Below are 14,409 nucleotides of genomic sequence, written 5' to 3'. Positions count from 1 at the left end.
CTAGTATTGTGATAGTGAATGGAATAGGGAAGGGATCCTTTATAGTGATATCGTTAAGGCTTTTGAAGTCAACACAAATTTTGATTTGATTAGTCTCCTTTAGTGATATTACTATTGGTGATACCTATTCACTTGTCTTTACTTTAAAGATGATCCGTTCCTCCAGCATGTGTTGGATTTCTTCATCTACCTTGACTACATAGTTTTGTTCATTCTGTACGGCTAGTTTGGTACAAGTATTGCTCCAGGTACCTAAGGAATGCGGTGCACACACAACTCTGATGCTACACCCCTAAGCTCCTTGCAAGTCCAAGCAAACATGTCTTTATATTTTGTGAATATTTTTGAATGTTGATGTTTTTCAGCACTGGATCCTAGTTTCCGTATGTTGTGCGGGTTTTCCTCATCCCCGAGGTTGGTAATTTGTAGGGACAGTTCTTCATACTTTAATGTTCCCATTATAAAATAGATCATTTATCAAATTATTGTTAATGGGCTGATTGATTTAATATGTCTCTGTCCCATTTTATTTTGTTTTCGTAGTTTGTGTCACCGTTGGCTATCTTTGTACACCCTCAGAAAGTTTTCCTGATGGGTATTTAAGCACGGCTTGTAGGTAGTCTTTAGGTATGCAATTTGGATTATTTTCTCTGCACTGTGAATTCTTGTTGGAGTTCTCTGTTGTTCGCCATTTCGGAAGTGAAAGACCTTCCCTATTTGGTTTATCTGGTTTCGGTGGGATTTAACCCTCACCCTATTCTGTCGCTTGTAACACTTCGCTTGGATCTGGCAAATTGAAACACCATCTTTCGGCATATATTGAAGGATTATTTGTATTCAAGTTTCTATTATTGTATCTAATCTACTTGTATTTTTGTATGAATGAATTTGCATTCATTGTTGTGGCTCAAACACCTAACCGTGTGGCATCCAGACATCCCCGTATGACTCCCTCATTTCCCTATATGACCTTCATTCTTCCACACATCTTCCACCACACCCCTGTACCTCCCTTGCTTCTTCCATCCGCTCATCATACGGCTTATTGTATGGCCTACTTGGCCATCACCCTGTATGCCACCTCTCCATATCCCCTTGACTACCGTATGACCATTTTTGTTCACTGTACGATCCTCCCTAAATGCCGTACGGCCAACCACAGACATCCCATTGCACCATACAACCCCATCTCCTTTGCTAACTGTCCGTACTGCTACCTAGCAGTCTATACCGCTTCTGCCACAACCCCTTTTGGTGATTTTGCTAGCTATAGTCGGAAGAAGTTTGTTCTCAAGAAAATCATAGGGGACAGAAACATTACAGTGGTATCAGAGCTTCGATCCTACCAACCTGTGGATAGTGAATGAGAGTTTATAGTCGGAAGAGAAGAACACATTTCGTTGATAGAATGGTTGCCGAATCGGAACCCACATGTGATATCCCCATTTCAGTATATAAATTAACTAATAATAAGTATTATACATAAAGAGTATAATATTAATAATCGATAATTTAGATTATAATTATACTAAATTACAAATATAAATTGTTATATATTATGTAATTATAAATATTAATTATATATATATATATGAACATTATTATCTATGTATATACTTAGATATTTAATTGTCATACTATAAATAATTAATATATACACATATGTCAACTATTTTATGTACTATAGTATATGACAATTATATCTATACTAAATAATTATAAATAATTAAAATGATTCATATATAATATACAATCATATATAATTAATATTAATAAAAAGTCATGACCCTTTGAAATATTGGATATAAATATATTTTCAAACATTGAGGAATATATCATAGGAAATATTATGAAATTTATAGAACTCAAGAAGAAATTATCGAATGTCCTGAAAGGGGACATTACACCACAACTACCGAACTTGTGGCACTATTGAGATATAATATATATAATCATATATAATTAATATTAATAAAAAGTCACAACCCTTTGAAATACTGGATATAAATATATTTTCAAACATTGAGGAATATATCATAGGAAATATTATGAAATTTACAGAACTCAGGAAGAAATTATTGAATGTCCTGAAAGGGGACATTACATCACAGCTGCCAAACTTGTGGCACTATTGAGGGAGCTTGTGAAGAATCAGACATAGATCAATGATACTCAACTACTCATGGAAGAAACTCTCAAGAAGTTGGCAGACAACAAAATATCTGGTGAACAAAATGGACACGGTGTAGATTTGGTATCGGGTAAAGCAAACCCTCATCCAGCACGCTCTCGATCTTCCATGCCATCTTTTCCACAACACGGAGGGAAACAACCAACCTTTGAAGAAATGCAAGAGCAACTGAGGGAAGATTAGAAAAATGCGAATTTTGAGGAAGATATATTCTACAAAGATTATGTAGTATTGAGAATGAGATATTTGGGGGGCGGAAACAAAGGATATTTTAATGATGATTTCAGAAGGAAGTTGAATAAAATAAATTTGTCTCCATTTGATGGTTTGGGATCCATATTTGCACAAGTGTGGGTAATGAAGGCCGATACTTACTTCCAGCTTAATCCCATGCCAAAAGAAGCAATTAAATTTGCGGTGTTACACTTGGAGGGAGTTGCACATGAATGGTGGCATCACGACACCATTACATTGGGTTATGATAAAATAAATACTTATGCGAAATTCATTGAGAGATTGATAGAGCGATTTGATGGTAAAGATCCGGAACTCAATTTGAAAGATTTGACACAGCGGAGACAAATTGGATCGGTCGGCCAATACATTGCGGAATTTCAGAAACTCTCTGTTTTGGTCATGGACATTTCTGAAAGAAGACAGATAATGCTCTTCATGGACGGACTGACAGAATCACTGAAAGGTTGGGTAAAGGGGTTCAATCCTACTACCCTGTCAGAGGCCATTAAGAAGGCACAGAGTATGGCATCATCATCAACATCATCTTCGCGAAGTTACATTCCAAACCGTCGGTGTTTCCGAGAGACAGATAATAAACCTCCGCCCAAGAAGTCGTCGTTGGACAAAGCTACTAGATAGGAGCTCCAAAGGAAGAAACTATGTTTCAATAGCAAAGGACCATGGGAGCCTCGACACTGATGCCTCAGAAAAGTAAAGATCCACTACATTGAGGTTGTGTCCGATGATGAGGACAAATAGGACGAGATACTTGCCGAATACAACCAACATCTCGACAACACCAACATGGTTAGTTTGAACTGCACAGAAAGAATTGCAACATTGGTACAGTGTGGAGGAACTATTGCTCTAGTCGGTAGCCCGAGGTGCACAGTATTTCGTGTACGGGGAACCCTTCAAGGACAAAGGGGTATGGTGATGCTCGATAGTGGAGCCACTCTAAACTTCATAAACTCATCTCTGGTGAAGCAAAGATGTCTACCTACAGAGATGCACATAGGATTTCATGTCAAGGTTGCCAGAGGGACTCTTCTACCCTACACACACCTTGTTCCTTAGCTAAGTATCGCAATGGCGAATCACAAAATGACCGAGGATTTCTTCATTGTGGACCTTGATGACATGGAGGTTATTTTGGGCATACAATGGATGGAGACACTTGATGAATAAACTCAGAGCTTCAAACATATGAATTTCACTTTTGTTGTTGATGGAAAGAAGGTTGTTCTCTGTAGAATGGAAATTGAAGGTTCGAAGGAAGTTTCTGTGCATCAGATGGAGGCAATTCTTCGGCGTAATGACGTTGTGTGGGCTGCACATTGTTTTGTCTCGGTAGAACCTATAACAGGGCAACAGACACCTCCCCAGGATAATGATCTCCAGAATATTTTGAGTAAACATGATAAAGTTTTTATAGAAGTTCCTCCTGGCATACCATGTTATTGAGGGTTTGAACACACTATCAAGTTAGAAGCAGGAGCCAAGCCGGTCATAACGACATTGTACCGCCATCCCAAGAAATTCAAAGATGAGATTGAATAGATGATTTAAGAACTGCTAGAGAAAGGATGGATCCGTCCCAGTTCTAGCCCTTTCGCGTCATCAGTGGTATTGGTCAAAAAGGATGGGATGATGCGCATGTGTGTGGACTACCGTGCGTTGAACAAAAAAATCAATAAAAAATAGATACCCCATTCCAAGAATAGATGAGTTGCTGGATGAATTGCATGGCACAGTCTACTTTCCAAAAATAGATCTCTATTCCGGATACCATTAGATCCGCATGAGGGAGGAAGACGTGGAAAAGACGGTCTTTCGTTATCACTATGAGCATTATGAGTTCTTGGTCATGCCGTTCGGATTTACAAATGCACCTGCTACATTCCAATCATGCATGAATCACATCTTCAACAAACAATTGCGTAAGTACATATTGGTATTTTTTGATGATCTTATTTATAGCAGGACATGGGAGGAGCACCTGAAGCATCTGGATGAAGCCCTAAGAATCATAAAGGAGTAGTCTTTGTTTACCAAGCAATTCAAGTGTGAATTCGTTATGACAGAAATATTGTACTTTGGGCATGTTGTTAGTAAATGTGGAGTTCAAGTTCAACAGGAGAAGATTCAGGCTATCCTTGATTGGCCTCCCCCAAAATCACTCACGGATTTGCGAAGCTTTTTTGGACTGTGCAGTTATTATTGGAGGTTCGTGAAGAGATTCTCTTAGCTCAGTGCACCCTTAACGGATCTGACAAGGAAGGGGTCTTCCATGTGGAGTGAAAAGGAACAACTCACTTTTGATAAGCTAAAAGAGGCAATGAGTACTTGTCCCGTACTTGCATTACCTGATTTCATTGGACCGCTCATTTTGGAGTGCGACGCATCCGCAGAAGGAATTGGTGCAGTACTGATGCAAGATAGACATCCCATAGCTTATGAGAGCAGGAAGCTTACGCAAACAGAACGCTTATATTCCATCTACGACAAAGAAATGTTTGCCATCATATATGCACTAACCAAGTTTCGGCAGTATCTGGTGGGTGCCAAGCATATCGTTCATACGGATGACAATAGTTTGAGATATTTTCTAGAGCAATGGGATTTGAACGAGAGGCAACAAAAATGGGTAAGCAAGGTTCAAGCTTTTGATTTTGACATTGAATATGTGAAAGGAAAGAACAATATGGTTGTAGATGCCTTGTCTAAGGAACCTGCCATCTGCTCACTAAACCAGATTTCAGCTGACTGGAAGGCACATTTGTTGGTAGAATATTCCAAAAAACACATTTTTATGTGAGCTATTGGATGGAAACACCCAGGATGATCGGCACGAAGTGGTGGATGATATCATTTACTATAAGAGTTGGATATTTTTAGTGCGAGAATCCAAATTGAAGCAGAAAATCTTGAAGGAGGTACATGAATCATCCTTGGCAGGACACCCGGGCTTCCTCAAAACTTACAGAAGTCTCAGGGAGAGGTTTTCATGATAAGGACTTAAAGGAGATGTATTGCAATATCTGTGTGGTCTGCTAGCAGAAAAAATCCGAACATACTCTACCTACTGGGTTACTGCAACCTCTGCCAGTTCCAGAACATAAGTGGGAAAGTATCTCGATGGATTTAATAACTGGACTTCCCAAGGTGAATGGAAAAGATTGTATCTTTGTGGTGGTTGACAGATTGACAAAGTACGCACATTTCTTTTCCATCCCCTCATTTTTTTAGGTTGCACAAGTCGCCGACCTATTTTTTAGAGAAGTCTTTCGTTTGCATGGGTTACCTTGAAACATTGTCAGTGATTAGGATGGGCGATTCATCAGTGTTTTCTGGACATAATTGTTTCGGTTGGTAGGGATAAAATTGTCACTGAGTACTAGTTACCACCCTCAGACAGACGAACAAACGAAGATTGTGAACAAGTGGCTCGAAGGTTACCTTCGGAACTACGTTTTGGCACAACAATGGCCATGGGTCAAATGGATACACATAGGGGAATATTGTTACAATAACACACACCACATGTCCATCAGAATGACACCATTCAAAGCTCTCTGCGGGTACGAGCCCCTCTCCGTCATCGATACTGTGTTGGGAGACAGTCGCGCACCAAGGGCGAGGGACTGGCTTCGAGAGGGATAGGACATCCTACAATACCTAAAGGAAAATTTACAACTGGTATAGAATCAACAAAAGATGTATGCCGACAAACACCAAATGGAGAGAAATTTCAAAGTAGGGGACTTAGTTTATCTCAGGCTCCAGCCATATCGACAATCCTCATTGAAGGAAAAGGGAAAAGAAATATTGAAGCCACGATTTTATGGCCCTTATTGTGTAGTTCGTAGCATTGGTGAAGTTGCTTACGAGCTGAAACTTTTGGAGGGAAGCCGTATTTATAACGTCTTTCATGTTTCATGCCTGAAGGAGGCTGTGGGGAAGAACATCACGGTAGCCACAAGTCTTTCGCTGCTCAATGAAGAAGGAAAGCTCATTCTGGAACCAGCCGAGATCATTGAAGTTAGTGCAAAGACTCTGCGGAACCGTATGGTGAAGGAATATTTGGTGCATTGCAAACACTTGCCGTTGGACAACGCGACTTGGGAGGGCGAGCACATTCTTTAGCATCCGATATTGCAATTGCTTGAGGACAAGCAAAATTTGGGACGGGAGGATTGTAATGTTTCCGTTATAAAATAAATCATTTATCAAACTATTGTTAATGGGCTGATTGATTTAATATATCTCGGACCCATTTTTACTTTGTTTTTGTAGTTTGTGTTGTTGTCGACTGTCTTTATACACCCTCAAAAAGTTTTCCTGACGGGTATTTAAGCACGGCTTGTAGGTAGTCTTTAGGTATGCAATTTGGATTATTTTCTCTGCACTATGAATTCGGAAGTGAAAGACCTTCCCTATTTGGTTTCTCCAATTTCAGTGGGATTTAACCCCCACCCTATTTCGTCGTCTGTAACACTTCGCTTGGATCTGGCAAATCGGAGCACCATCTTTCGACATATATTGAAGGATTATTCATATTCAAGTTTTATTGTATCTGATCTACTTGTATTTTTGTGTGAACGAATTTGCATTCATTGTTGTGGCTCAAACACCTAAACATCCCCTACGGCTCCCTCATTTACCTGTACAGCCTTCATTCTTCAACACATCTTCCATCACACCTTTGTACCTCCCTTGCTTCCTCCATTCGCTCACGTACGACCTACTGTATGGCCTACTTGGTCATCACCCCGTACGCCACCTCTCCATCTCCCCTTGACCACTGTATGACCATTTATGTTCACCATACAGTCCTCCCTAAACACCATACGACCACCTTTGCACTCGTACGACTAACTTCATAACACCGTACAGACATCCCATTGCATCGTACGACCCCCATCTCCTCTGCTAACTCTCCGTACTGCTACCTAATAGTCCTTATGGCCTCTGCCACAACCTCTTTTGGTGATTATGCTAGCTATAGTTGGAAGAAGTTTGTTCTTAGGAAAATCGTAAGGGACAAGAACATTACACATACTTGATTGGTTAGTCGGTGACAAATTTGTGAGCTGGGCTTTCATTCACGTGGGCCTCTTGTTTGTATTCCCCATACTTTGGCGAGAATACATCCTTCTCCGACCCTTGTTTGATTTTTTCCACCCCCAACACATAACTATGAAAGAGCTCGTAGTCTTTCATCTGCCAATGGAAGATGTTGTTCATGGAACTTACATCATCTTCCAAACACTGCCCTAGTTCTACTATGCCTTTCTTGTTAGGTTCCATTTGATTTCTCCCTTTATCCATTCCACCCCGCTCTCCATCAAACTCAGACTCTAAAGACGAGGCGATCTCCTCACTGTCCATCTGTGTATGGAGGTTGATGATAAACTTCCTTCTGCCACTTTCTATAGAGAGGGTATTCTTCTTCCAATTATGGTTTACCCTTGCTTTCACTACCTATCCCCTATTGAGAATGGCATCATACCCCTTTTTTTTCAATGGGATCACAACGAAACGAAGTCGAGCACAAATGATTGTAATCTGATGGTGTCTTGTTGAGCCATCAGTGTCCCAAGGGGTTTTATTCTCTGCTGGTCTACATCCAGTAAGTTCAAGATGGGGGGCTATAGGGCAGGCTTCTCGAGCTTCTTCCATGTCTCCTCTGGAAGGACATATACCCCTGACCCACCATCGGCTATGGTATTTGTGAGAATTGTTCCTAGAATGCCCATCTCGACAACGTCCAGGTGTTAAGTATTGTTTACCACCAGTAACATGGGGTCCATTGCCGACCCTCCTAGGACATGTCTAATGTCTGGTGCTCGTTTGAGAACTGTTGCTCAGTTGTGCGGTATAGGTATTCAATTGTATCGTCTTCAGTTGAGGCATAGTATGGAGGTCTTGTATTTTAACTAGCACCTCCATTGGTAACATCTGCTGTAGTATGTTGTTGTCGGCCTCTGTCCGCCCAAAGGACTTGCTACCACATTTGTATCCTTCCTTACTTTCATGGCCTTTTCTATTTCTTCATTTCCCTCCTGGACCCTCTGCTTCTCTGTATAGGGATCAAGGTACATTGCTTGTTTCACCTTGTTTTGGGTAACGACATGTACCTTCTCTTCTTTGATGTTGATTAAATTGATGCCAAGCTGCAGGCATTTAGCATCTTCATGGTTTACGGGGCTGCACCATCGACACAACTTTTGTGGTGTATCGCTCTTTGTGCAGTCTTGAGCAAAGTGGCCCCACTAGCTGCACGCTTGACATTGAATCATTACCTGGCAGTTTGAATCGTACTCTATTTGGCTCCTATTATCATTACCTCCTCTTACTCCACGTTGGTCATTTTGAACCCGTTAGATGATGCATTATTATTCATTTGTTGGTTAGGGTTGGCTACCCCTTAGGTGGACAGTTATTCTAAGGGTAAAAGCACCTATTGGCTTCTCGTCTTCATATTTTATGGGCGTTTCTAAGTGGAATGACCCATCACTTAGTAGATGTAAAATGCTTTCTTTGGACATGACCCCTTTGTGTGGCTGCTCTCCTTGCACTTTGTGCACCACATCTCACTTTCATCACTTCGGCTTGTGCTCCCCTTCATCGTTTTAAACTCCGCTTCTCGTCTTCATGTTGTATGGGCATTTCTTAGTGGAATGATCCATCCCTTGGTAGATGTCGTAAAATGCTTTCTTTGGGCATGACGCCTTTGTGTGGTCGCTCTCCTTGCACTACATCTCGCTTTCATCACTTTGGCTTGTGCTCCCCTTCATTGTTTTAAACTCTAGCATCCTTTCCATGTCTTTTTGGAGGGCTTGCACCTTCTTATTAGATTCGTCCTCATTGCTGCTCTTGTTCGATGATTTGTCACTTTCGGATGTGGACTTATTTTTCTTCTTCTTCTTCTTTGATATCTTATCTTTGCTTTCGAGATTCATGGCCCTAACGTACACGTTTGTGTATGATGTAGGTGGCACTATTTTCATCTTCTTCCTAAGGGAAGCATGTAATCCTTCAACGAACCATCTTTCCTTTAGTTTGTTAGCCGGTTGAGTTGTCATCCTCTCGAGCAATTCCTCAAGCCTTTGACTATTGGCTCTTATGGTCTCTTTCTTCCCTTGCTTTGAGCTGTATATTTCTGCGACTACCTCATTGTCATCTCAAAGCAATTTGAATTTTGCTTGGAATTCCTTAGATCATCCCATGAACTTATCTTTGCCTTGTCCATATCGGAGTACCAATCCTCCACAACTCCTCGAAGGGTCACTCGGAATTGTTGGACCCACACGTCTTTATCTGAAAATCCATTTGCCATCCATATAGTTTCACATGTATGACAGTGTCTTACATGATCCTCCTTCCTGTCGCTAGCGAGCTTTGGCAGTTTCTATTTCAGAGACATCTTTCCTTTGGTTTGTTGTGAACTAGAACTAGTTTGTTGTGCTCCCAAAGTAGTAGGGTTGGGTCTCAGCAGGTTGCCCTGACCAGCGTGCAGTGTCCCTCCAACACTTTTGCTGTCTTGGTGTCCTCGACTTCTCTTGCTTGTTCTCCCTCTTCCCTTTGGGTCTCTTAGGTTTTTTCTATCCGCAGGGTGCGAGATAGGTTTATGAAATTTTCTTGTGTTTCCTCGATCCAATTCAGCCTCTGTCGTTTCTCCTCAAACTACTTCTTACTGGCTGATGTTATGGCAAACCGTAACATTCCCCTTGGTTACTGCACCCCCGTGGTTACACACACACACACATATTGCATGACCCGGACTGAGTCATAAAAACTTGGTAAGGTCTGCGCGATTCGGCGACTCAAAACTACGTGCAGGACTTGTAGAGAGTCATGGAACTCTGACCAGAACTCATATAACATGTACAGTCCTTTAGACAAGCAGAAACTTATTACTTTTCCGGTGTCATTTCATGATGGTGATACAGAAACTTAATTTTATATCAAGTGTCTTAAACAATATGCTAAGGAGCCAAAAGATACATAAGCATTTTTTGTATATTTATATTTAGAAAAAACCAAAAATTATTCGACTGCCCCATGCTTTCCAACATAATTAGATGCTTTGATATCCATATAGAAACATTGAAGTTCAGTTTTAAGTTCTATGTTGAAATGCTACTAAGTTGATCATTATGGAAACTACTCAAAATCCTTAATCCATATTTGATTGAAAATGTGGTGGACAACTCATTAAATTACCAGATCTCAGCAATTACAAAAGCAATTTACGAAGTAAAGGAAATGAATCCTTAAACATGTGACACTGCCAAGTGAACTAAAACTGTATTAATAATTATAATAATTGCAAGATGGTAATAATATTTGAAAATCATGTGAAGCTACAACTAGATTCTTACGTTTGATGGCAATTCCTTTACGGCAATTTTTACAGAAACAAAAAAGTTAAAAAAAATAAATTTAAGCAATCCTCCCTGAAATCTGAAAGCCATGTGACCAGCATTGTTGAAGAAATCTCCTGCAATATGATACTCATCAAAACACAATTTTAGTTTTTGTCAAAGAAGTGGTAGCTTCAGTCAGATATTGAAATGATGATTGATTTCATGATGTATATGTATGTGTGTATGTATGTCAACCTCTGTATATTCTGATATTCATACAGACATACAGTTAGAGACTATTAAATTGCAGGATATAGTTAATTGATTTTTCATATCCAATCCCAGTCGAGCATCATGATCGGCTATTAGAACAAGATCTGACATTTAATATGTTTGAGCAAGATCACTTTCAATCTCGTTTAAGGAAATCATTTGCAGTTGTTAAGGGTTGAAACCCGATTACAGATCAGGCATTAAGATGCACCTCTTCATGAGACATACCCATGAACGGGCCGCTCATGTGTATGTCTCCTCACACTCTATATATTAATATAAAGATCCGATTTGAAGGAAATACATCGAATTTAATATATGCTCTGCCCTTTGGAGTTTGGTGACTGCGAATATCAGATTCAGAGTTACTAAATAATATTCAGTATTTATCAATATTGAATTGTCATTTGCATACACTATTTACAAAGATAAAATTCCGATTAAATCCTGCAAAATAGAATCTGAGATTAGTAATTATCATATTCTAAAAATTAAAGCACATTCATAGTTCTAAACTGAAATAAATTTAATCATTTTCAACAGATTTTAAGAAATTTAAGTTGTTTTGATAGTTTTTTTGTGTTTTTAATTTTTGGTGTGTTTTGGAGAGATTTTGAGAAGATACGAGATCCTGAAGTGAAGAGGGTATAAAAGCTTAAGCTTTCGATTGTTTCAGATTTTGAGTAGGAGCAAAGAAATTGCAACCCTGGCAAGAAGGTCACCTTAATGAGAGATGTCACAAAATTCAAACTGCCACTAATATCATTCTTTTATTTTAACATGCATGATTCTCTTGAGTGCAGCACCTCTACTGATTTCATTATGACAATGAGTCACATAAATTGCAATGATTATAAAAGAGTCAAACACCTTCCTAGGTTTGCTACAAAATCTTCTAGTAGGCCAATGTTAGTAAGTTGATGAGTTGAATGGTAATCTGTATCTTCTTGCTACATGTTTAGAGGGAAATTTCCCAGTTCGAAGAAGTTAACTCTATTACAAAACTACTGGAATTAATTGATATTTTTGAAAATCAACTTTTTTGCATAGATTTTTTATCGTTTGAGGTAACTTATTTGATGACTGATGGATGGTATTGCTGTGGAGATACATAGGGGTAGTAGGCTACTTACATTGTTTTCATTATGAGGCTACCATCCCTGTTTAAAAGAATGTTTCTTCAAGGGAGTTCTAAAAGATAAGAGAATGTGTATCTAATTTCTGTTTTGGGCTTTATTTGGTTGTTTTTAATGTTTTCTTTATTATTTAAATTTGTAGGTAAAGTTCTAACATAATTGAACCTTTTGAGTCAATTTCAGAGACTTTTGACAGACAACTCTCCCAGGCTAAGAAATTCTTTACGGTACACAATATATGGAAAATCCGGTATATTTGATGCAGAGAGATTCATTGATGTAATGGAGGCTTTTGAAACTTTTACCATAGCAGCCAGAAGTGGAGGAGGAGACGAAATCATAGGTAATATGGCGAATCTTGGTATACTCCAAGTTAACTCAGCACTCTCTTTACAAAGTCCATTGCAAGATGCAACAGTTCAGGGCCAAGAAAAAATTCAGTCAAGAGCTGCTTTAGCATTTCTTCTATCAGAGCAAGGTGATTTTTTCCGGGAGTTCATATTAGATGAGGTAGGAACCCTCTGCACCTTGATTTGCAATTCAATTCTCATTTTGTCATTATGTTGACTCCATTCTATAAGATATTATGCTAATGTTAGTTCCAATATCTTCATACATAGATGATGCTTTGACTCATATGATTTGATGGAACTTGCCACTATTATTTTCAAGGCTTTTGTTTGTGTTCTGAAGTTGCCAAATTTTAGTTTTACCTTTATTATACATATATTCATACATATCTTACTAATAATTGATTTTTATGCTGAGTTGTTTTTTCATTCAACTGGTGTCCATCGTCCAATATCTGAGAACCCACTCCTTAATGTTAAAGGAACTTGGATCTGTGGTAGAGCAATGAAATGTTCTTTTATTATCAAATGTAGAGATATATATGTATATGTTTTCCTTATCTCAAAGTTGGCTTTTATTCTGAGTTTTCAACCAAATAGTATTGTTCTGAAACTTCAAGTAACTAAAACTGATTGCTATTCTTTGTAGCAGGTGAATACAGATATATCAGATCGAAGGTAATAACATGAGTTGTTGAATGCGATTCCAAGCGATCATGACATTCTAATTATATATGAATATAGACGGTTGTGTCTTGTGTAGAGATGTGACCCTATGTGCCCTTTGGACCCATAGGGTCATGTCTCTACACAAGACACAACATGTGATCATCATTAGTTATGTTTCACCATTGCTAATTACACCCGGTGATAATGCATTTGAGGAGCCCGATCATAATCGACACTTGCTATTTCATTTACACTTAATCTGCAATATGAGACAGTGACAATATGATGACTCACGATAATGGAGAATTGTGAGAACAGAATCATCACCTGGATTCATATAGACTGCGATGTTATCACAGTAGGATCGCTGCATTATAATGGAGATTCAACCAGATCGAATCATTTTTACAGTCAACTAAGAGATTTTAAAATACAAAAATATATTTGTGTATATATATACGTATATATGTATATATACACACACACACATGTATGTGAATCTTTCTGAGAAACAATCTGATATTACATATCCGACAGATGCTACAAATTTAACACTTAATGGGGTCATCTAATATCTTAATGAGGTATATTTAATCACAACAATTACAATACAAGTTGAATAAACACATAAATATTCTGAACAGTGTAAATGAAACATAATATAGAAAGTAGTTACATAGTCCAGTCAAGGGTAGAAAAGAGTAAATTGCCTTGGAAAGCAGACCTATTATCCTAAATGCATAGCTTGCAGACTCGGACTTGAAGAGTACTCGGCAAGCCCAAAGTTTTCAACTCAGCAGAAACTCGGAGAAAACTCAATGAGAACTCAACAAAAACTTGGCAACTTGGGAAAGAATTATAACAAATAATCTCATATAGAAACATTTTGGTTTTGTAAAATTCAATTTAAAATTGTATTACCAGAGCTTTACCTGCATCGATATTTTTACCCATGGTTTTATGTGTCTATAAAAATGCAAGAGTTAAATTTGTGAGTATTCGCCTAGCACAAAAAATAGAGAGTACTTGGAATCTCGAGGAGTACTTGGAGAGTTCGCAAACTATGAGTAAATGTTTTTACATGGCTATTACAAGTCTGAATATTACAGTTGCTTTGTCGTTGTAGAATTTCGCAAATTTTCAACCAAAAAAAACCAGCTGTGAAGATAACTATAGCGGAG

The 14,409-nt window shown here is 38.7% G+C and overlaps 1 protein-coding gene across 2 annotated transcripts in view; it reads left to right on the top strand.

Annotated features, from left to right (window-relative positions):
• The window catches only part of LOC149576143 (Protein kinase superfamily protein), a 258,692-nt gene that overhangs the window by 189,740 nt on the left and 54,543 nt on the right, over positions 1 to 14,409 (top strand). For both annotated transcript variants that reach the window (XM_089816466.1, XM_089816459.1), the window contains one exon: positions 12,393 to 12,719. In XM_089816466.1, coding sequence (XP_089672592.1) covers positions 12,393 to 12,719 — 327 coding nt within the window. The remainder of the gene's footprint in view (positions 1 to 12,392; positions 12,720 to 14,409) is intronic.

This window comes from Cupressus sempervirens, chromosome 1 (assembly GCF_028749045.1).
Source record: "Cupressus sempervirens isolate cs-2001-9-10 chromosome 1, ASM2874904v1, whole genome shotgun sequence".
Taxonomy (NCBI): domain Eukaryota; kingdom Viridiplantae; phylum Streptophyta; class Pinopsida; order Cupressales; family Cupressaceae; genus Cupressus; species Cupressus sempervirens.
This window is presented reverse-complemented; position numbering and strand designations above follow the sequence as displayed.